Source organism: Oncorhynchus kisutch, unplaced genomic scaffold (assembly GCF_002021735.2).
Source record: "Oncorhynchus kisutch isolate 150728-3 unplaced genomic scaffold, Okis_V2 Okis03b-Okis08b_hom, whole genome shotgun sequence".
Classification (NCBI taxonomy): Eukaryota; Metazoa; Chordata; class Actinopteri; order Salmoniformes; family Salmonidae; genus Oncorhynchus; species Oncorhynchus kisutch.
The window spans coordinates 7171475-7193190 of NW_022261980.1; the positions used below are offsets into that span (position 1 = coordinate 7171475).

A 21716-nucleotide genomic window follows, 5' to 3' on the forward strand; every position below is an offset into this window, starting at 1 on the left:
AACTTCATTTATTTTGGGATCCACCCCTGTAAACGTCACTTGCCTAATGACGCACGAGTGGAGAAGGACCGTCTAAAATTTAAGCAAGCGGCATTCCATCCACGTTCACTCTCCTCGATTAACATTCATTGACACTTTTTCAGAATGAGCCGCGATAGGGCGAGGTGAGCAAATCAAATTCATAATAGGCCAATGTTTATTGTAAGCCGGTGTTTTCACATGTGTGGTCCTTACAAGCCAACACCTGCTAACCATGTGTATGTGACCAATAATTTTGGGGGGAGTTCATTAAGCAATTAACACCCCATCAGGCTTAGGGTCACGTATAAAAATGATGGCATGCCATTATTTTTGCTACTATGGCCATGTCCCCATAGGATGACAATGCCCCCACCCACATATGCCATGGTCGTCTGTCACCGGGGCCGTTTTTCAAAAGTTATCGGATAGGATTAAATGCATAGAAATAATGAATAGAACGGACAAATTATTGATCTGAATGGGGACTCTCGTCCTATTCTACTTCTATGCATTTAATCGGGATAGATAACTTTAGAAAAACGGCCAAAATGCAGATCTCAACCCAATAGAACACTTATGGGAAATTTTGTAGTGGCGTCCGAGACAGCGTTTTTCACCAATAAAACAACAAATGATATATTTTCTCGTGGAAGAATGGTTTCGCATCCCTCGGATAGAGTTCCAGACACCGGTAGATTGCAGCTGTTCTTTCGGCTCTTGGTGGCCAAACTCCCTATTAAGACACCAAGACACAAATGGCCACCCGGCCCATTTACATTGACCCTCCCCTTTTGTTTTTACACTGCTGCTGCTACTCGCTGTTTATTATCTATGCATAGTCTCTTTACAAATGACCTCTACTAACCGGTAACCCCTGTATGTAGCCTCGTTATTGTTATGTACATTTCTTGTGTTACTTTTTGATTCGATTTAAAAAAAACTTTTGTTTATTTAGTAAATATTTTCTTAACTATTTATTGAACTGCATTGTTGGTAGGGCTTGTTCACGGTAAGCTTTACACGGCGGTGACAAATAACATTTAATTTGATATATCGTTTATTTAGTCAGTTACCTGTATATTACATGCATGTTCACACACACTTACACAAGACTTCTGCGTGCCACAACTGTTAGCCGCTGAGCTAAACGTCTAGGCCTTAGCTTGGGGAGCTAAGTCAAGTCTTTAGTCTCAGACAAGGCTACTCATCACGCTAGCATGGTTTACCCAACCAACCGTGTCGCATTTAGCCTAACACTACTCTGACTAAAATAAAGAGCAGAACACTATCAATCACCTTCATGGCACTTTGGATTTTGCAACAATAAATACACATCTATTCTGTCAAACATCACAATTTCTAAACATCTTAAAATTCCACAATAGTTTAAAAAAAGGCCCTTGATAAATCCATATATTAGGTATAAAACACTACAATCTTTATTTCCCTCATCTCATTCATGATTGTCATATCTTAGAGGTTACTTAAAATGGAGGAATGTATATTTAGTGTCATTATAAACAATAACCCAGACCTGCCACTGACCAAGGCTAAGTAGAAAAAATCATATGCTGCATTTGACACGGCCCGATAGAGAAAGTTGAACAGAGGAAGTATCTGAAACTACTGAAAAGAGATCATGTCAAGGCCTTTGATGATCAGGAAGTCAACTCATTATGACACCTCTGTCATTAGGCTGGCTCACCTTGGTTAGTAAGACCATTAAGAAAGAGCAACATAAAGCACTTTGTAAACAAGCTAAATCAAAAAGCTAGTGAACGCCTTGTGGCCTTCGACTAACTATTCTTGATGAAAACTAAAACGGATAGAGACCGAGTGACATTCTGGGAGTGATGATACACTACAGGCCTGTGGACTAGATAAGCTGAGTGACATTCTGGGAGTGATGATACACTACAGGCCTGTGGACTAGATAAGCTGAGTGACATTCTGGGAGTGATGATACACTACAGGCCTATGGACTAGATAAGCTGAGTGACATTCTGGGAGTGATGATACACTACAGGCCTGTGGACTAGATAAGCTGAGTGACATTCTGGGAGTGATGATACACTACAGGCCTGTGGACTAGATAAGCTGAGTGACATTCTGGGAGTGATGATACACTACAGGCCTATGGACTAGATAAGCTGAGTGACATTCTGGGAGTGATGATACACTACAGGCCTGTGGACTAGATAAGCTGAGTGACATTCTGGGAGTGATGATACACTACAGGCCTGTGGACTAGATAAGCTGAGTGACATTCTGGGAGTGATGATACACTACAGGCCTGTGGACTAGATAAGCTGAGTGACATTCTGGGAGTGATGATACACTACAGGCCTATGGACTAGATAAGCTGAGTGACATTCTGGGAGTGATGATAAACTACAGGCCTGTGGACTAGATAAGCTGAGTGACATTCTGGGAGTGATGATACACTACAGGCCTGTGGACTACATAAGCTGAGTGACATTCTGGGAGTGATGATACACTACAGGCCTGTGGACTAGATAAGCTGAGTGACATTCTGGGAGTGATGATACACTACAGGCCTGTGGACTAGATAAGCTGAGTGACATTCTGGGAGTGATGATACACTACAGGCCTGTGGACTAGATACGGGACGTCTAGTTCAGCTCTTGCTTCAACTTGTTCTTCTTGACTTTGGGTTTGGCTGCCAGAGGGGGCATGGTGGTGGAGGGGTCTGACTCTTCTGGCTGAGGGGCTCGGGTGGGGGTGGTCTCCACATCAGGCTCCTCCTCCAAGGCCAGGGAGGGGGGCGTGGGCTGGCTGTGGGGGGACACTCCTGAGAGACAGGTATTAGATATTGAAAATGTAACTAAGTACACGCAGTGTTCTGTTAAGAGTTAATGTTGTATTGGTGTTACACTTCAAGGAGCTCTCAGAGATGTGATTCAAGTTAACAGTCTACTGACAAGATCATATTATTATGTTAACTTGACACGTCTCTATCTCATTCATATACCCTAGTTAATTACCAGTAGTGTAGTGGAGGGTAAACACTATGTTAAGCGAGCGTTTACCCAACTATCACGGAAAATGCATAAAAAAATCTAAGGATGGTGTGATGTGTTACCTGTGGGGAGTGAGATGCTCTTGTTGTAGCCTGCGGCGGAGGACATGGCCTGCTCCAGGGCCTGGTTGGTGCCTAGGGGCTGCTGGGAGCTGCCAGGGGTTTTACTGGGGGCCCCAGCCGAGCGCTGCTTAGACTTGGGGTCTTTGACCGGCTTGGTCCACTCCAGGCTCTCTCCCACCTGCAAGGCAGCGGCCATCTTCTGAGCCATGTCCATTAGCTAAGGAAACAAAATGGCTGTATTTGGAAAAGTCAAGAAATTGAAGAGGGCATTTATTGCTGTTGATATTATTAAGCCGACGCGAGAATGTGGTACAATATACTGACCATACTGTATTACATTAAATGCGTCATATTAACATCAACATCACGTTAATGCAACAATGGCAAACGTTTCTCTCTTCCATCAGTAGTTTGAGCTCACAAGAAGCTGCTGAAGGGAGGACGGCTCATATTCATGGCCAGAAACAGAGCAAATGGAATGGCATCAAACCATGTATTTCATACCATTCAACTTATTCCACTCCAGTCAATACCACAAGCCCGTTCTCCCCGATTAAGGTGTCACCAACCTCCTGTGTTTGACCTACACTGTATGTGCCATGTCAGACAGAGTATAGAGAGGAAGCTACTGTATTGTACCTCAGGGTCAAACTCAGTGTTGCTGTCCTTCAGTATGTTGACTTTCCTTTCCATCTCCTGGTACTGTTGCAGGGCTCCCTTCTTGTCCCCGTGGTTGTAAAGCAGAATGGCAAAGTTCAGGTTGACCAGAGGGTTGGACCTGGGAGGAACACGGAGCCAGTCAAAACAGATGGGCTTGAGATAGATAGGTAGATTAGTAATCAAAGGTAGAGTCAGCGATGTACGAAGTAAACAGCAATATTGGGTTGATGTCTGCAACAACTAAGAGCATTAAAGCGTGAGGTACTCTGATCACAGGAGGCTGCTGAGGGGAGGATGACACATAATAATGTCCGGAACGGCGCAAATGGAATGGCATTAAACACCTGGAAACCATGTGTTTGACACCAATCCACAGATTCTGCTCCTCCCTCTCGGCCTGCGTTGCTGCTCGTGGAAATATCGTATCTCAGTCTCATTTTAAATGAATTACATTCAACACAATGTGAACTACGTGGATTGACTCAGGACAAAAGTTCAAGCTATATGGAAGTTCGATTGGGAGGAACTTACTGGTCTAAAGCCACAGCTTGTTCATAGGATCTCCTGGCATTGTCCACGTCCTCCAGATTGGTCAGTGCAACTGAAAGAGGAGAGTGGTCAGTTCAGTGGGAACTACAAAAACTAAACCTATAGAAACCTGTAAAAATCCATTAACACATTATAAAACAGATCCCATTACATGAACACTATTCCAGGGTAAATATAAGGGAATGCAATGTGGTACCTTGAACCAAGTATTTAAGGTTGCAAGTTACATAGTACTCATAATGCCCTAGGCACAGATTTAGCCTGGTCTTGGACTTAAAGGACTAGGCTGGATCTGTATCTGGGGAAAGTGGCACATAAAGCCAATTCAGATGGGAGCAGGCAGGGCCAGGCTAGTGTTACCTGCTAGTAGCATGTAGAGTTCTCCCAGGCCAGGCTAGTGTTACCTGCTAGTAGCATGTAGAGTTCTCCCAGGCCAGGCTAGTGTTAACTGCTAGTAGCATGTAGAGTTCTCCCAGGCCAGGCTAGTGTTACCTGCTAGTAGCATGTAGAGTTCTCCCAGGTGGGGCTGCAGGTTGGTGGCAGCGCTGAGGAAGTGGAAGGCAGAGGCATACTGCTGCATGGTGAGGTGCACCAGGCCCAGGTTGTACAGTACCTTCCAGTCAAACGGAGACAGGTAGTGGGCCCGCTTCAAGCAGCTGATGGCCTGGTTCACACAGAAAGGACACAGGAAAGAAGAGGGGTTTAACATGGCTAGACAACAAAACAACAACTGTCCTTAAAATGTCATTTGAGGTACTGTAGTGTACTGTAGTCTTAGTATGCCCCCTTTGATGCCATGGAAAGATATGACGTCTGTCATATTTGATCTATCATATGACATACATCTGTCCTTGACACCATTTTATATGTACAGTACATGAAATATGAGAATACGCACTGCTACATATTTCTTCTTGCCAAAGAAGCACATGCCGATGTTGTTCCAGAGCGGGGGGCTCTCGGGGACCATGCACGCTGCCACGCGGTACTTGTTCATGGCCACATCAAAGTCCCCATGGGTCTGCATCATACTGCCTGCTGCCAGGATGGCCTAGTAGGGACACATACACATAACTGACATACTGTACATCAGGGATCACCAGCTAGATTCAGCTGCAGGGATCACCAGCTAGATTCAGCTGCAGGAATCACCAACTAGATTCAGCTGCAGGGATCACCAAATAGATTCAGCTGCAGGGATCACCAACTAGATTCAGCTGCAGGGATCACCAACTCGATTCAGCTGCAGGGATCACCAACTAGATTCAGCTGCAGGGATCATCAACTAGATTCAGCTGCAGGGATCACCAACTCGATTCAGCTGCAGGGATCACCAACTAGATTCAGCTGCAGGGATCACCAACTAGATTCAGCTGCAGGGATCACCAACTAGATTCAGCTGCAGGGATCATCAACTACACCTACTCATTCAAGGGTTTTTCTTTATTTTTTACAATTTTCTACATTGTAGAATAATAGTGAAGACATCAACACTATGTAATAACACAAAAAGTGTTAAACAAATAAACATTTTAGATTCTTCAAAGTAGCCACCCTTTGCCTTGATGACAGCTTTGCACACTCTGGGCATTCTCTCAACCAGCTTCATGAGGTAGTCACCTGGAATACATTTCAATTAAAAGGTGTGCCTTATATATATATATATATATATGTGTGTATACATTTTTGGGGGAAAGACATTTTTTAATCAGAAAACTTGGGCGGCCAAATAAAATGGATTTGTGTCGCCAGTTGGGGACAGTACATTATACAGTACATTATACACATACAGTACATCAGATTCAATGTTGCAGTTATACAGTACATTGGTGTCAGGGGTTTATAAAAAACAAAACAAGCTCATAAAATGGGGACCACTTACCTTATAGTTATTAGGATCATGAGTAAGTGCATTTCCGAGATGTTCAAATGCTTTTTGGTATTTTCCCAACTGTGAAAGATTGTCAACAATCAGTGCGAACAAACATCACCATTCTGGAAAAATTTAATTACAGTTTTTTTTGGGACACAACATAATATACTAACCCATTCCCTAATAAAAAAAAAACATTCCACTCTTAAGAGTGTGTTCAGAGTTGATTGCAGACCCACCTGCAGATACAGGAGCCCCAGAGTGGTCAGCAACTCGGCATTCTCTGGAGAGAACCTATCCAGAGGGAAAGACACCTCTAATATCACCTTCACGCCTGCAATTACACATAATAATGTGTAACTTTGCCTAATGCAAATGGAAGAACGGAGCTTGCAATTGGCTGATTATTTAATGGGTTCGTTTCAGCATAATTGCAGAGTATTAATTATGACTGGGGGGAAGAAAAGACTTAAAGAAGGAGCCCTGAGAGGAGGGGGGAGGTTGAATTAAGGCTCACAGTGGTTAGTCTAATTAAAAGCAAACCGAGTAGCTGGGCAACTTGATGAATTCATTTACCCAATAGGCAGTAGTAATAATGAACACGGAAAGGCGACCCCATATGTACACTGACCTTTGCCATTACCTTATTTCCTCCGCTGCCCTGGATAGGACGATTATATAATGGATATTTGGGCTTTGATCCTATATCCATACTAATATCCATACTGACTTATACTAAAATACCATTTGCTAGTATGGATGCACAAACAAATGTATTGCTTCGTTCTAAGTAATATGCTAGTGAGGGTATTGAAATAGATTTGGACTTGTACAGTACGTTGAACAAGGCCATGAGTGGCCTTCAGTCAGAGATGATAAGTGAGCCTGATTCAGTTGTTTAGATGATTGAAATCAACAATGTTAGAGTAGAAAATGTTAAACTAGTGTGATTACAACCAGGAACAGATCCCACTGTTCAAAGCACAGCATGTTTTCTTCGTCTTTAGGGATTTTTTACTACTCTTTTATTCCATCTTAAATGAACATCATTAATAGCTATGTAGGGAAAATTACCCTTCTGCGGCATAATCATTACTGTGAAAAGGTCTAAAACTCGTATATATTATCATCGCTCTATTATTAAACAACTATTCCCTAATGAAGGCTTTAGTGCTTCCAGTTTTTTGAATAATGTAAGTTCAGTGAAAGTTGTTCCTCTAGTATTAAAAACTAACACATTGGGTTTTTAATAACAAAGCAACCTTTCAACAAACCGACATTTTCTTCCATGAGGATGAACTTCTTTTAAACAAAACTTAATTACAGTGAATGTTCTCCGTAAATGTCACCTATTCACAATTCTTTAAAAAAATAAAAATGTCCCTTAGGATATTTTCTAGGGCATATTAGAAGTGGTGCAAAGTTTCCCAACTTTTAGAACAGTTTGTTTGAACTTTTAACAATTTCTACATCCAAACGTACTCCACTGCACTCTTGTACACTTCGATGGCTTTGTCGGTGTCTCCCGCCAACAAGTGGACCTTTCCCAGTGTCATGAATGTCCTGTCGTGTTTTTTCAACTGCAGGGCTGCATTCAACTGCTCTTCAGACTGGAATACAACAGATACAGTATCTCTACTCCATCATCCACCGTCAAATACTTGTACACTGGCTGAGACGCCATTTCATATTGACATTTGAATGATAAAATAACCCTTTAGTCTAATTACTTCCTTATGAACAGTGTGTGAAAATCCAGCTCATACTTACATTTTGGAAGTCTTTTATGAAGGAATAGCATACACCCAGATTATGGTTGATCTCCTGGAGTGAGAAAAATATCAGAGTGGCTATATGGAGCTACAACACAAATTAAAATGGCTGACTATGCATATAGTTCATTGTTCCACTCTTAAACCCTATAGCTGAGAAGCAGTGTGTAAATCCAGGAAGAGCAATGCTGATGGATAAATCTTACGGTGCCAATGGTTACAGGAACAGGCCAAAGATAAGCAACTCTACCGAGTAGAGGAAACCACAATCTTTTCTCTTACCCAGTCTTTCTCATTGAGCTTCCCAGCTTCCCGATAAACCTCAATGGCTGCCTTGTGTTTCCCCAACAGAAAACTGAAGGAAAAAAAGATGCATAAACAACTATAAATGGAAGTACACGCACAGAGTAACCCTAAATTCAACATCTCCTAAATCAGCTAATGCCCGGTGGGTATTCTGCTGCAAAATGGTAGACGTGCATCACCAAGGCGGATGCCGAACATTTCCCATCCCTCATACCATATAAACTACTTTGATCTTGTAAGGAACCCTGCACTAACACAATCTTATATCATTATTATATTCTGTATGACCTTTTCCTGGCCTGGGCCTGTAGAGTGATCTGATCAACAGCAGTGTCTCCCCCAGGCAGGCTCAGGGCTGAGGCAGGGGTACTCTCTACTCACAGCGATCGTGCCACTTGTTTGAGGTTGTCGGGGCTGGTGGGATTGAGGATGGCACAACTCTGGAACAGCTCCAGGGATGGCTGGATCTGCCCCTCCAGACGCAAGATTAGAGCTTCATTGCAAGAAAACAGGCTTTTATGTTAGCATGAAAAGGCGTTAAACCGACACATTAAATTCTAAGGCGCAGTAGGGGGTAGAAGCCTTTTTTGGGGGAGGAAATGTTACATCTAACGCTTGGTTTTGACTGGAATAGACTAGAGCTCTGTTGTGGTTGGGATAAACCATTTGAACGTGATGAACACATGATGAGGGATGTGGAACGTTATGTAGTATGGCTTCTTACCTTGTACGTATATGGCATATTCACACATTCCCTGGGTCTCCTGTAGCTGCTCTTTGATCATTGCCTTTGGGAAACAACAAACATGATCTCTGCTCCTAGAGCAAACTGATGTTACAAGAATATTGCAAGAACTGAATATCGACAGTATTTCCTAAGTTGGTAGTCTCTTCCCACAGCCGCTATCGCCAACACACTGGGGTGGAGTGCCATGAGTCTGGCAAGGAAGACTAATACATTGGCTACACTCAATTTTATGATTGACAGATAAAGCATTCCTATGACAACTAAGACAGACATACAGGTAACTGGCAAAATAATGTCAAAAATACATTTTAAACGTGTCTTTGCTCGCTTTGAGGACAATACAGTGCCACTGACACGACTTGCTACCAAAACCTGCGGGCTCTCCTTCACCGCAGCCAACGTGAGTAAAACATTTAAACGTGTTAACCCTCGCAAGGCTGCAGGCCCAGACGGCATCCCTAGCCACGTCCTCAGACAATGCGCAGACCAGCTGGCTGGTGTGTTTACGGACATATTCAATCAATCCCTATCCCAGTTTGCTGTTCCCATATGTTTCAAGAGGGCCACCCTTGTTCCTGTTCCCAAGAAAGTTAAGGTAACTGAGCGAAACGACTATCCGTCATCATGAAGTGCTTTCAGAGACTAGTCAAGGATCATATCACTCTACCCTACCTGACACCCTAGACCCAATCTAATTTGCTTACCGCCCCAATAGGTCCACAGACGACGCAATCGCAATCACACTGCCCTAACCCATCTGGACAAGAGGAATACCTATGCAATACCTATGTTCATCGATTACAGCTCAGCATTTAACACCATAGTACCCTCCAAACTTGTCATTAAGCTTGAGACCCTGGGTCTCGACCCCGCCCTGTGAATCTGGGTCCTGGACTTTCTGATGGGCCGCCCCCAGGTGGTGAGGATAGGAAACAACATCTCCACCCCTCAACACTGGGACCCCACAAGGATGCGTTCTCAGCCCTCTCCTGTACTACCTGTTCACCCATGACAGCGTGGCCATGCACGCCTCTAACTCAATCATCAAGTTTGCAGACGACACTACAGTGGTAGGCTTGATTACCAACAACGACGAGACGCACTACAGGGAGGAGGTGAGGGGCCTCGGAGTGTTGTGTCAGGAAAATAACCTCACATTCAACGTCAACAAAACAAAGGAGAGGATCGTGGACTTCAGGAAACAGCAGAGGGAACACCCCCCTATCCACATCGACGGGACAGTAGTGGAGAAGGTGGAAAGTTAAGTTCCTCGGCGTAAACATCATGGACAAACTGAAATGGTCCAGCCACACAGACAGAGTGGTGATAAAGGCACAACAGCACCTCTTCAACCTCAGGAGGCTGAAGACATTTGGCTTGTCACCAAAAACACTCACAAACTTTTACAGATGCACAATTGAGAGCATCCTTTCGGGCTGCATCACCGCCTGGTATGTCAACTGCTCCGCCCACAACTGTAAGGCTCTCCAGAGGGTAGTGAGGTCTTCACAATGCATCCCTGGGGGTAAACTACCTGCCCTCCAGGACACCTACACCACCTGATGTCACAGGAAGGCCAAAAAGAGGAGAACAACCACCTGAGCCACTGCCTACCCCACTATCATCCAGAAGGAGAGGTCAGTACAGGTGCATCATAGCTGGGACCGAGAGACTGAAAAACAGCTTCTATCTCAAGGCCATCGGACTGTTAAACAGCCACCACTAACATTGAGTGGCTGCTGCCAACATACTGACTCAAATCTCTAGCCACTTTAATAATTAAAAATTGGATGTAATAAATGTATCACTAATCACTTTAAGCAATGCCACTTTATATAATGTTTACATACCCTACATTACTCATCTCATTTGTTCTTACTGTACTCTATACCATCTACTGCATCTTGCCTATGCCGTTCAGCCATTGCTCATCCATATATTTATATGTACATATTCTTATTCATTCCTTTACACTTGGTAGTTGTTGTGAAATTGTTAGATTACTTGTTAGATATTACTGCACAGTCGGAACTAGAAGCACAAGCATTTCGCTACACTCGCATTAACATCTGCTACCATGTGTAAGTGACCAATAAAATGTGATTTGATTTAATAGGGTGTTAGGCCACCCCGAGCCAGAACAGCTTCAATGCACCATGGCATATATTCTAGAATTGTCTGGAACTCTATTGGAGGGATGCGACACCATTCTTCCACAAGAAATTCCATAATTTTGTGTTTTGTTGATGGTGGAAATGCTGTCTCAGGCGCCGCTCCAGAATCTCCAATAAGTGTAAGTGTTCAATTAGGTTGAGATCTGGTGACTGAGATGGCCATGGTATATGGTTTCCATAGTTTTCATGCTCATCAAACCATTCAGTGACCACTTGTTCCCTGGTGGATGGGCCCATTGTCATCCTATGGGGGGCATGGCCATGATAGCCAAAACATTTTATACATGACCCTAAGCATGATGGGATGCTAATTGCTTAATTAACACAGGAACCACTCCTGTGTGGAATCACCCATTTCAATATACTTTGTATCTCTCATTTACTTAAGTGTTTCCTTTATTTTGGCAGTTACCTGTAGTAAACCAACATGCTTGGTTCATTCCCATTTTCACCCACAACAAGTGTTATAACAGCTGTTGTTACAAAACTGTACTTCTGAGATTGTGTAGTGGGTTCATTCATTATTTATTATTTATTTAACTACGCATGCAGGGTAGGAGAAAAATAGCATGCGCTAGTAGCATTTTCACATTTCCAGACAGAACACAGCTTGAAACAGAAGATTACATCACTATCTTCTCAGCAGAAGACACTAAGACAAAGTGAGGGGGAGGGAGCCCTTGATGCCTTCATTCATTATTTGCATGCTGTCTAGGCTGACAGAAAGGTCAGTGTGACACCAATGCACATTAAACAAGGGGGAATGAATGACAGTCAGGGACTGGACCAGACCACCGGGAGAGACAGCGCGGCAGGGGGGGGGGCCTACCTTGCAGATCTCATAGTCTTTGCGGATGTAGTGCAGGTGGATGAGCCAGTTCCTCCTCTCCAGAATGGGAAGTTCCGGAGCTGAGGAGGAGAGGCAGAGTAGACATTCAGGGGTGATGAGGAGACGGCATATTGGCCCGATACCAAACAAACCCCTCCACCCTTTCTCATTTAAGGCCCTTGTTGACCCGCACTGATAAGAATATATTTAATAGAACAATCCATGACGTGGTCAGAAATCAAGTACAGAAAAAACGGTCAGAACAACTGAAGCTGACATTACTGTATATGAGTTGAGTCATGCTGCCAGTGAATGGACATTTCATGTTATACTATCTCAAATCAAAGTTTATTGGTCGCGTACACAGATTTGCAGATGTTATCGCAGGTGCAGGGAAATGCTTGTGTTTCTAGCTACAACAGTGCAGTAATACCTAGCAAAACAATACAAAAAAGAAATGTAGAAATGTCAATAAGATATGTAATTAAATTAAGACATATTTATAGCATTTTCAATGATAATTCAGAAGAGACTATCTCTTTAAAAGTTATGGTAATTTTAATAAGACAAGGACTGATGCAACATTTTCCAACAAAAACCCTTCGGGCTACTTTCCTCAGACATAATAAGTAAGTTAGATAATAGTTATATTACTGCTAATTGTTAGTTACAGACAATGATGTTGTTTTATTACGCCTCTGCCTTTAAGATATTATCCTTGTTGCCCAGGCAACCATGTCTTTAACAAGCTCAGTGCTCCTGACAGGAATGAGAAGGAGCACATGCTACAGACAAACAGACAATGGGGAACATGAAATTCAATACAGTAGGATATATTTGGTGAGCTAAGATGGCCATGCCAACCATGCTTCTGTATAACAGTACTGGAAACCTTTCCTCTAGCAGAACACAATTGTATTCAAGATAGCTGCCATTGTAATTCCAAATAGAGTAACTTCTTTGATTTCAGTAATCCTGTTATCTTGTACCTACCTGTGAGGCAGCAATAGGACACTGGCTATATGAAATGAAGCTGCCTGAGACTACACTACAGGGTATTGGGTGGATGTTGTTAGGTTAGTGCCTGTGGAAAAACTGTGATTTACACCAAAGCTCTCCTCTGTTTTATCTCGCCAATTGTTAAGTCGGAGCTCCAGTGTCTCACAGCAAGAACCTCGACTGGAAGCCCACTCTAACCCCACAGAGAAAGCCTTCCCTTTTCCCCTGTTCGCTGAGTGGTAGACTGCAGTGCATGGAGACGGCATCCCCCCTCTCATATTTGCCGCATCAGATTTGGAGTGGCCTTATTTGTGGGCTTAATCCGCTTTGGCTCCTGCCGAGACAGCAATAATATTCTTGTCTCTGGGTTTCAGCTGCAGCCCTGTGGCACTTTAAGTCCACTCTTACTGAAGCTGGGCAGATTTTGAGGAGGGGGGAGGGAGGGAGGGTTCGTCTGTGACATGTCTTCATGGGACAATAAAGAGAGAAGCAGCAATAGGAAGAGGAACCCAGCATGGAACCGTCCAAATATAGCCAGCGAAAAGGTTTCATCCCCACAACAAAAATCCTCTCATTGTATGCATGATCTCGGTAATGTGTAGAGAGAGGAGACAGCTTTGTATTATTCTGTTCGCTATATAAAAAAAAGTCCAGCTGAGCAAAAAGGATAAGTTGGAGCAGAATGCTTGAAGAAAAGCCTGCCGAGATTAAAAGACCCCTGAAGCGGATCAAGTTCACTCTTCAACTTGTCACCTCTTTGGAAATTGAGGTCAAGTGGAAGAACTGTGCGTTAGTGTTTCTCCTACAATTGCTTTGTATCAATAACATGACTTCTGTAGTGGGCTGCACAACAATATGAGTTGGCACACAAAAATACAGTGGGTGATGTATGACGGGGCCTAAGGGTGATATCATGGCTTTTTAAACATTTTATTAAAAGGTCAACTTCTGTGGGATGGATGAAAACAATATCTACAAGCTATTCTATACGAATGCTAGGCCTATATATTTTTTACTGTGTTCTGGAATATGGTTGCAAGTTTCTGTCAGGTTAAACATTAGAAAAAGGGTAAGGGCGCCCTCTTTAGTCAAATAAAATATATGTTTAAAGTCTGTAACACACTGCAGTGAGCATTAATTCAATTCTGGCATTTTGACTTAGTCTCCTCCCTATGCAACACCGAGGGTCAGGTTTCAATGACGGACTGTTTTGGCAACTACGATAACGGGAAAAAAATTGCTCCGCGGTGGGTCCTCTTCAGACAGATCACGAAGCAGACATGCCATAATGTCGTGATTCGAAACCAAAGTGCATGCAAAACACTTAGTGGTTTTAGTTAAAGTAGTTAATGCAAACTAGCCACTTGTGAAATGCACTCATAAAAAATAACCTACGTGATCTTCACCTTGCTAGCTACTATTTTGTATTTTATTCAAGCGGAAAAGGTAGTGACTAGGCAGCAGCTGAGGGGAGGATGGCTCATAATAATGGCTGGAATGGAGTCAATGGAATGCTATTAAAGACATCAAACAAGTAGTTTCCATGTGTTTGATGCCATTCCAATGACTGCATTCCAGCCATTATTTTGAGCCATCCTCCGCTCAGCAGTCTCCACTGTAGGCAGTGATGTAGTTCCTCTGTCAAACTGACGTTCTATTTACGTACAGATGCTGTTATGCCGGGGCATTTTTTTATTATGGGAGGGAACCTGGATGTCAAGAGTAATTTTGCCTAGGGCGACCTTAGTAAATGCTGTCAGTTAGCCAAACCATTTCCCCTTAATAAATAGGCCTGTAGCATCATGTGTTTTTTCTGTATAACTAATGCCCTCCACTGTCATGTTAAAACACAGGTGTATGTGACATTTCAATGGAAAACTGTAGAGTCACTGTTAAGTTATTAGACATTTACCTTTTGGAGCTTGGCGTTTCTTTGTCTCAGAGGCCACTGGGAGCTGAAAAAGAGGGAGATCCATGAGGCAACAAATTGGGATTTGGTCAGGGAGTCTCAATTTTGGAGCAACTCTTGGCCTGCATCCTGCCACCTTCACCATTCCCCTCTGAGGATGCATTGTAACCTCCACCTGGACCATCATACTCTTTTGGTCACAGACAGCCATTAAACACTACACCTGGACCATCATACTCTTTTGGTCACAGACAGCCATTAAACACTACACCTGGACCATCATACTCTTTTAGTCACAGACAGCCATTAAACACTACACCTGGACCATCATACACTTTTAGTCACAGACAGCCATTAAACACTACACCTGGACCATCATACTCTTTTAGTCACAGACAGCCATTAAACACTACACCTGGACCATCATACACTTTTAGTCACAGACAGCCATTAAACACTACACCTGGACCATCAGACTATTTTGGTGACAGACAGACATCTTTGGTAGACTAGAACACTGAGTTTCATGCAGCTAGCAGACCCTTTACTAGGCATGGCATGGATCTAGAGACGACATGCCTGTGTCCGTTTATGTAGGAGCTTTAATACACTCATTACCTCTTTCACCACCTTTTGTTGTGAGGCTTTCGCTTCCCTTAGAACTCACTTTAACATATCTACAATACAAAAGCAATAATACAGCAACATCAACAGTAGTGTGTAACAATAACACATTGTTACACACTACTCTATGTAATTGTGATTGGAGCCCAGGAAGAGTAGCTGCAGCCAATGGGGATCCGGAATAAATACAAAATACTGTGTTTGATATTTGTTAAAATGCAAGATTTGTCTGTGCTTTGTTGCCAAGTTAATTTTTTACATTTTCTATCACCGTGTGGGTTTAAAATATGTTATTCATTTCATTGAGTGTTGATTTGATTGAACTAAATTGCATTGCGATGACTTTGCTCTACACATGTTCATAAAACACATTTATTGAGGATCTCTTCCAAGAACAAAGCATTCACATAAAAACATCTTAAAAGTATAAAGTAAATGTAAATTAACATTCATGTGAGAAGAAAAAAAATGGTACAATTAAAGTCTAACATAACATTCACGAACATCTTGAAAACGTACTGTGCAAAAATAAATATAATTCAAGCAAAAACATTTTTTTAAATGTTGCACTGCAAATTCACCTTGTTACAAAATGTTATTTTTTGGTATAGCCACAACTTGAGCACCGCGATACTTAACACTAATCACAAACAACTTGCACCACAAAGCTAAAACATCAGTGCACAGTTATGATGGTGTCATGTAAAGAGGTCCTAATTGCATCCCGTACAGTAGCAACACTTTCCTCCACTGGCCCTTGTAGTAAACTATGGTCTTGATCTGTGAGCTTAGCCTCTGTCTGCTGATGATCTTGGCCAATGATGTTCCGGTTCCATTCAGCCAGAAACTGTTCTTTCTACAACTGATCTTGGCCAATGTTTCATTCATTCCAGAAACAATTCTTTCTTCAGTTTGCACACATTGTGCAGTATGCAACACGCCGTTACAGTGTCTGTCGTCAACTTAACGTCAATGTTGATGCACTTCACCAAACGTCCCTTCAAGCATCCTAAGACGTCGTCAATAGCCACCCTGGCAGAACTCAGGTGGTCATTAAAATTCTGCTGGTGGTTATTCAGAGATGTGTCCTGGGAAAAGCCTGTCATTAACCACCTCTTCAGTGGGTACGCTGGGTCTCCTACCGGATGAACTGGCATCTCTACACCAATGACAATCTCTGAACTCTGTGGAAGAGGAGAATAATTGTAGATTCAGAAACAATTGTATACATGCAGAAAATAGGTCATTAATATGCTTGCAGAGGTTTCAGTTATGTGCTTATTCTCTATAACTGAAGCAAAATCAATGTTTAATCACATACTTCCTGGGGAAAAAGATGGCCCCCCCTGCCAGTCTGAAATGATCAGAGTTGGCCAATACTCTCACCCCCTGTGCGATCTAGACACCCCATATAGACACCAGTGAAGCTAGAAAAATACAAACTACTCAAATGTGGCTTATATCACCAAGTGGTAACATGGTCTCTATTTGTTTGTCAAAACAGAAATGAGATGAGCAGCAGAACACTTACCTAAGGTTGTGATCAGCAACGGCCTGCAACACAAAATAATGCTGCCCTTTGCTGTTCAAGTAGTCCTTTGGATATTATTTTGAGGCAGTGATGGGGATGTGTGTCTCACCGATGGTCACCAGCACATTGCGGATACCTAAGTTGCTTAAACCCACAGATGGTGGCTAGGATGCCTTTACCACCGGGTAGCGAAATAAAGCGGTTGTACTTGTCTTCACGACAGCTGCAGTCACCTGTGGAGAAAACGACTCCAAATAAACTTGAAATAATCTGGTGCTCACTTGGTGTTGCACACCACCACAAAAATAGAGCAAGCCTTCGACGGTATTCAATTGTGTTTCAGACATTGGTGGTCTGTTTAGTTCCCAGACTCTACTAACTGTGCAAGGTATTCAAATGTGGTCTGAGTCATGCGGAACTGTTTGCGCCATTGATCACCGTCAACATCATACTGCAAACATCTTCACCGCGTCTTCGACCCCGCTTCCACACCTCGAAAGCATCATAGATTGCTGCTTCTTTCTTCAGTCCATATAATGGGTGTAGCGCGTAAACGCAAAACCCGTTGTCGTCTGTGCTGTCGTTCAACGTCATATCGTTGTCTGCTCAGGCGTATATTTTGAGTGAAATTATTCTGACAACTAGAAAGTAGACTCGGCATGCTCTATTGCAATTTTACTACATCATTATTTACCAAATGCAGTAACGAAAGTACCTTAATTAAGAAGGCTGGCTCCACAGCAACACTTTCATCCGCCATGTTTGCTGTCCAACAATAACAACGTGTCGCCGACTAGTAATGACGACTTCACATCTGCTTGTGGCGTCCAGTAATATTGGTCGTCATTAAGAACGGAAGATAAGTCATTGATCTATTTGAATTGAATGTACACTAATTATCGACAGATGGAATAAAGGCATACCCCTTGATTTCGAAAAAATAACGTTATGACATTAATTTCGTGAGTTTAGCTAATTATCTAGCTAAGCAAAACGTGTTATTGTAGCATTTTGTGACAATTAGGTTAAGATTAGGAAAGTGGTTAGGGCTAGTTAAAATGCAAAACCTGCCAACTTTTGACGGTTAATTTGACAAAAGATGGATCCCTTTTAGCCATGGCCCCATACGGAGCTGTTAGCTAGCTAGAGCTGGCTAGCTAGCTAGCTAGCTGCTATGTTTTCAGCTAGCTAGAGCTGGAGAATGCTAAGCAAAACGTTTCTAGACATATTACACTGCTAACAACAAACATCCCAGCTAGTTATATCCAAGACATTGCAGATTTTTATTCGGTTTACCATTGTAATTCCAATTCATAGCAAGTAAATTATCCTCACAGTTAGTGTGTTTTCTTCGTCCGCCATCTTGACAGCACAGGAGGCTGTTGCCATGGTTACGCCAGAACGGGGTACTTTTGAGCTCTATTAAAAAAGCCTTACCAGTAGCTAGATTATGAAGGACTTCTGTTTCTATCGTCTCTGGCACTGCATGGTGCATGGTTGGGGAAGTTACTTTGAAAATATAGTTTACCAAGCTACCAATGACTAAACACTAAAATAAGTTAAACTGCACTAAATCTACCCTTAAGAAAAAACAAAGTTGACTTCAGGAGTAGTAGTTCACAACACAAACTACTTCGTGATAAATTACCATAATACGACATTCATATGGTCCCCCTGCCTGTGTGGGAATGATTCCGGGTACTCCTGTATCGCCCCTTTTATTCATGTTGGTCACACTGTCACAATATACAATGTGACAGTGTCTGATGGTCCAGGTGTAGGTTACAATGCATCCTCAGAGGGGAATGGTGAAGAAGGTGGCAGGATGCAGGCCAGGAGTTGCTCCAAAATTGAGACTCCCTGACCAAAGGTGCAATGATTGAAGTGGGCCATTTTGCCAAAATTGTGTATGGAATTTACAGGCAGATTACCAATGATATCCTCGAGTACAATTTTGAGATTTATTTGCAAAAGGATAAAGATCTTATTAAAAATATCATCCTCAACTTACGATTAGTCGAAAAGAAAACAAGGCCAAATTTGAAAGGCATGTTAAGTAAAGAAAAACATGAATTGTTACAAGAAACTTTAACAATTGTGCCTCCCAAAAAAAGGAAATATGCAATAATTTCAGGTGACATGGAGGTCAATAGGGCATCAGCTGTGTCAAAAGATCAAAGACTTAAAGAAGTAACAAAAAGAAGACGACTAGATTTAATGAGGAAAAAGAGAAAGTTTCACAGCAAGGAAGATGAAGACAGACCAATTTGAAAGAGCCAGACAAGTTTCACAGTGTGTTAAGACAGAGAGCGTCTTTACTGAGACTGATTCAACACAGTTTTCTGATGAGACTGAAATACTTGGCCATGAGAATGGATCTGCTGACCGCTGCATAAAGGAAGAGACTGATCTGGACTTCATATCTCTTCAGGATGTTAAGATGGAGACCATCAACACAGAGACCGATGTAATAGAGTGTTATGCTGAAGCAATGCACAGACGTGTTATGAACCAATCCTTAATGGTCTCCACAGTGACAAAAACAGCTGCTCTACCTGGGAAATCTGAAAGAAATGTCAGGCGTAAAAAGGAAAAAGGAAAATTAGTGTCTAACAGGATACAAAAAGCAAATAACATAAAGGAAGTGAAATATCAGATGATGGCCCACGACATCTGCTCAGTAAATGACTCAAAAATTAATGCAGCCCTCCGCTGGAGGGAAGGTTGAGGACCCATACCCCAACTGCAAGAAAATAGGTGTAGATTTCCATGTTGGACCTGGAGCAAAACAGAAACTTGACATAGGTCTACTGTCTAATAGGGTAATGACTGAGGTATCACATTTTGCCGAAGAGATGAATCGATCTTACGCACATGTCATCTGTGATATTTTAGATTACAACTTTGATCTTGGTTTGCAAAATGATCAACGGCATGAATTCGCAATTCGGACTATGGTGAAAGTAAAGTACTTGATGGGGAAGTCCAGACTGCAAAGACCTGACTTGATAACAAAAGTCTTCAAACTTCCTGATCCAAGGGCAATTCCTGTATCAAAAACACATGTAAGATCCAGCCTTTTAAATGACATTGTGTCATTTCATCTGAGCTTGAATAAAGATGTAGAAATACAGCAATTGGTTATAAAGAAGGAGGAGGAGGAATGTGTCTCTATAATGTCCTTTGAAGAAGATGGGCTGGTTGAGTATGAAAAGGGCCAACAGGACAACACTGTCTCTCTGATGAACTTTGACCTTGATGCCAGGCAGGTATCTCCTCATCGTGTCAAAGAGACCATGTCTAATGAAACAGATGTTGAAACAGCAACACTTGCCGTCAAGAATGGACCTGCTAACATCTGTATTAAGGATGAACCCAATCTGGACCTCGTATCAACTCAGCATGATAAGATCTCTACCGACACAGATGTATCACTATCTGATGAAGAAGCAGTACACAGACCTACAAGGGACCAATCGTTTATGACATCTGCAACAGAAGATAAAACAACGATCCTCTACCCCCTTTGTGAGTAAATAGGTTGAGACCTTGACGTGAAATCAAAAGGTGAGGGAAAAGAAAAGCTTGACTTCCGTTTATTGACTAGAGGTGTAATGCTTGAAGTTGCAAAGTTTGCGGCCGATGTGTGTGGAACCTACAGGCATATTGTCTCTGCTGTTCTCGAGTACAATTTTGATCTTGATTTCTCCAAAAATATAGATCTCCTTGAAAATATCATTCATAACTTATTAAGATCAGTCAAGAAGAAAATGAAAAGTCGAAGTTGGAGACAAAGGCAAAAAAGTTGAATTGCTAAAAGAAGAGTTCTCAATGGCGCCTCAATGGAAACGTTCTGGGATTTTAAATGTAACAAAAGAAAGGCCACTGAATTACAGGAGGAAAAATAAAAAAGAGAAGCTTTAATAGCAAAGAAGATGCAGGAAGACAGGAAATTTGGACATTTTCACTTAGGGGTGTACTCACTTTTGTTGCCACCGGTTTAGACATTAATGGCTGTGTGTTGAGTTATTTTGAGGGGGACAGCAAATTTACACTGTTATACAAGCTGTACACTCACTACTTTACATTGTAGCAAAGTGTCATTTCTTCAGTGTTGTCACATGAAAGATATACTCAAATATTTACAAAAATGCGAGGCGTGTACTCACTTTTGTGATATGCTGTATATATTGTGTGCTCAGCCCCCTCCTGTACTCCCTGTGTGCACCCATTCCTGCCGGACTCTGACATTACTCTTTATGATTTCTTAATTTCACTTTTATATATATAAAAGGATCAGCGCGGCAGAGTTTGTTGCCTACCTTCTTCTTCTTTATATTAGTATGATACCTCACAGTTTATCTTAGTCATGCCGTTCCATTAATACAGAGGCTTAGTCTGAATAGCAGACTAATAGCAGATGCAGTGTGTTCATGACCCATCTGTGTGCTGTTAGTTATTGTAGCTAATAATGTTAATCAAATTCATGTCAGTTTATACAGTAATCTTTCTTTTATTTATTCATGTCCTATTTAGACTGAAGTTCCAATAACATCGACTTAAACTTGTAATTAATGTAGGTTAATTGTAATTGCTTGTTCTGATAACGTCATACACG

The 21716-nt window shown here is 42.1% G+C and overlaps 1 protein-coding gene across 4 annotated transcripts; it reads right to left on the reverse strand.

The window, feature by feature from the left end:
• Positions 1-1060: 1060 nt before the first annotated feature.
• On the reverse strand, positions 1061-18549 carry LOC109886228 (Bardet-Biedl syndrome 4 protein). Of its 4 annotated transcripts, XM_031812564.1 has the most exons (17): positions 18434-18549; positions 14947-14989; positions 12036-12115; positions 9009-9072; positions 8666-8777; positions 8261-8333; positions 7977-8030; positions 7689-7816; positions 6446-6500; positions 6216-6284; positions 5232-5384; positions 4826-4997; positions 4316-4385; positions 3764-3902; positions 3125-3341; positions 2633-2833; positions 1061-2579 (listed from the first exon to the last, which is right to left on the reverse strand). In XM_031812564.1, the coding sequence occupies exons 1-16, from the start codon at positions 18485-18487 to the stop codon at positions 2655-2657; spliced, it is 1662 nt and encodes a 553-aa protein (XP_031668424.1). In that variant the 5' UTR covers positions 18488-18549; the 3' UTR covers positions 1061-2579; positions 2633-2654. The 4 variants fall into 4 exon arrangements, with proteins under 4 accessions (XP_031668424.1, XP_020333540.1, XP_020333543.1 ...); XM_020477951.2 differs by having other exon boundaries at positions 1061-2833; XM_020477954.2 differs by having other exon boundaries at positions 1061-2833; positions 18395-18485.
• Between the last annotated feature and the right edge of the window lie 3167 nt (positions 18550-21716).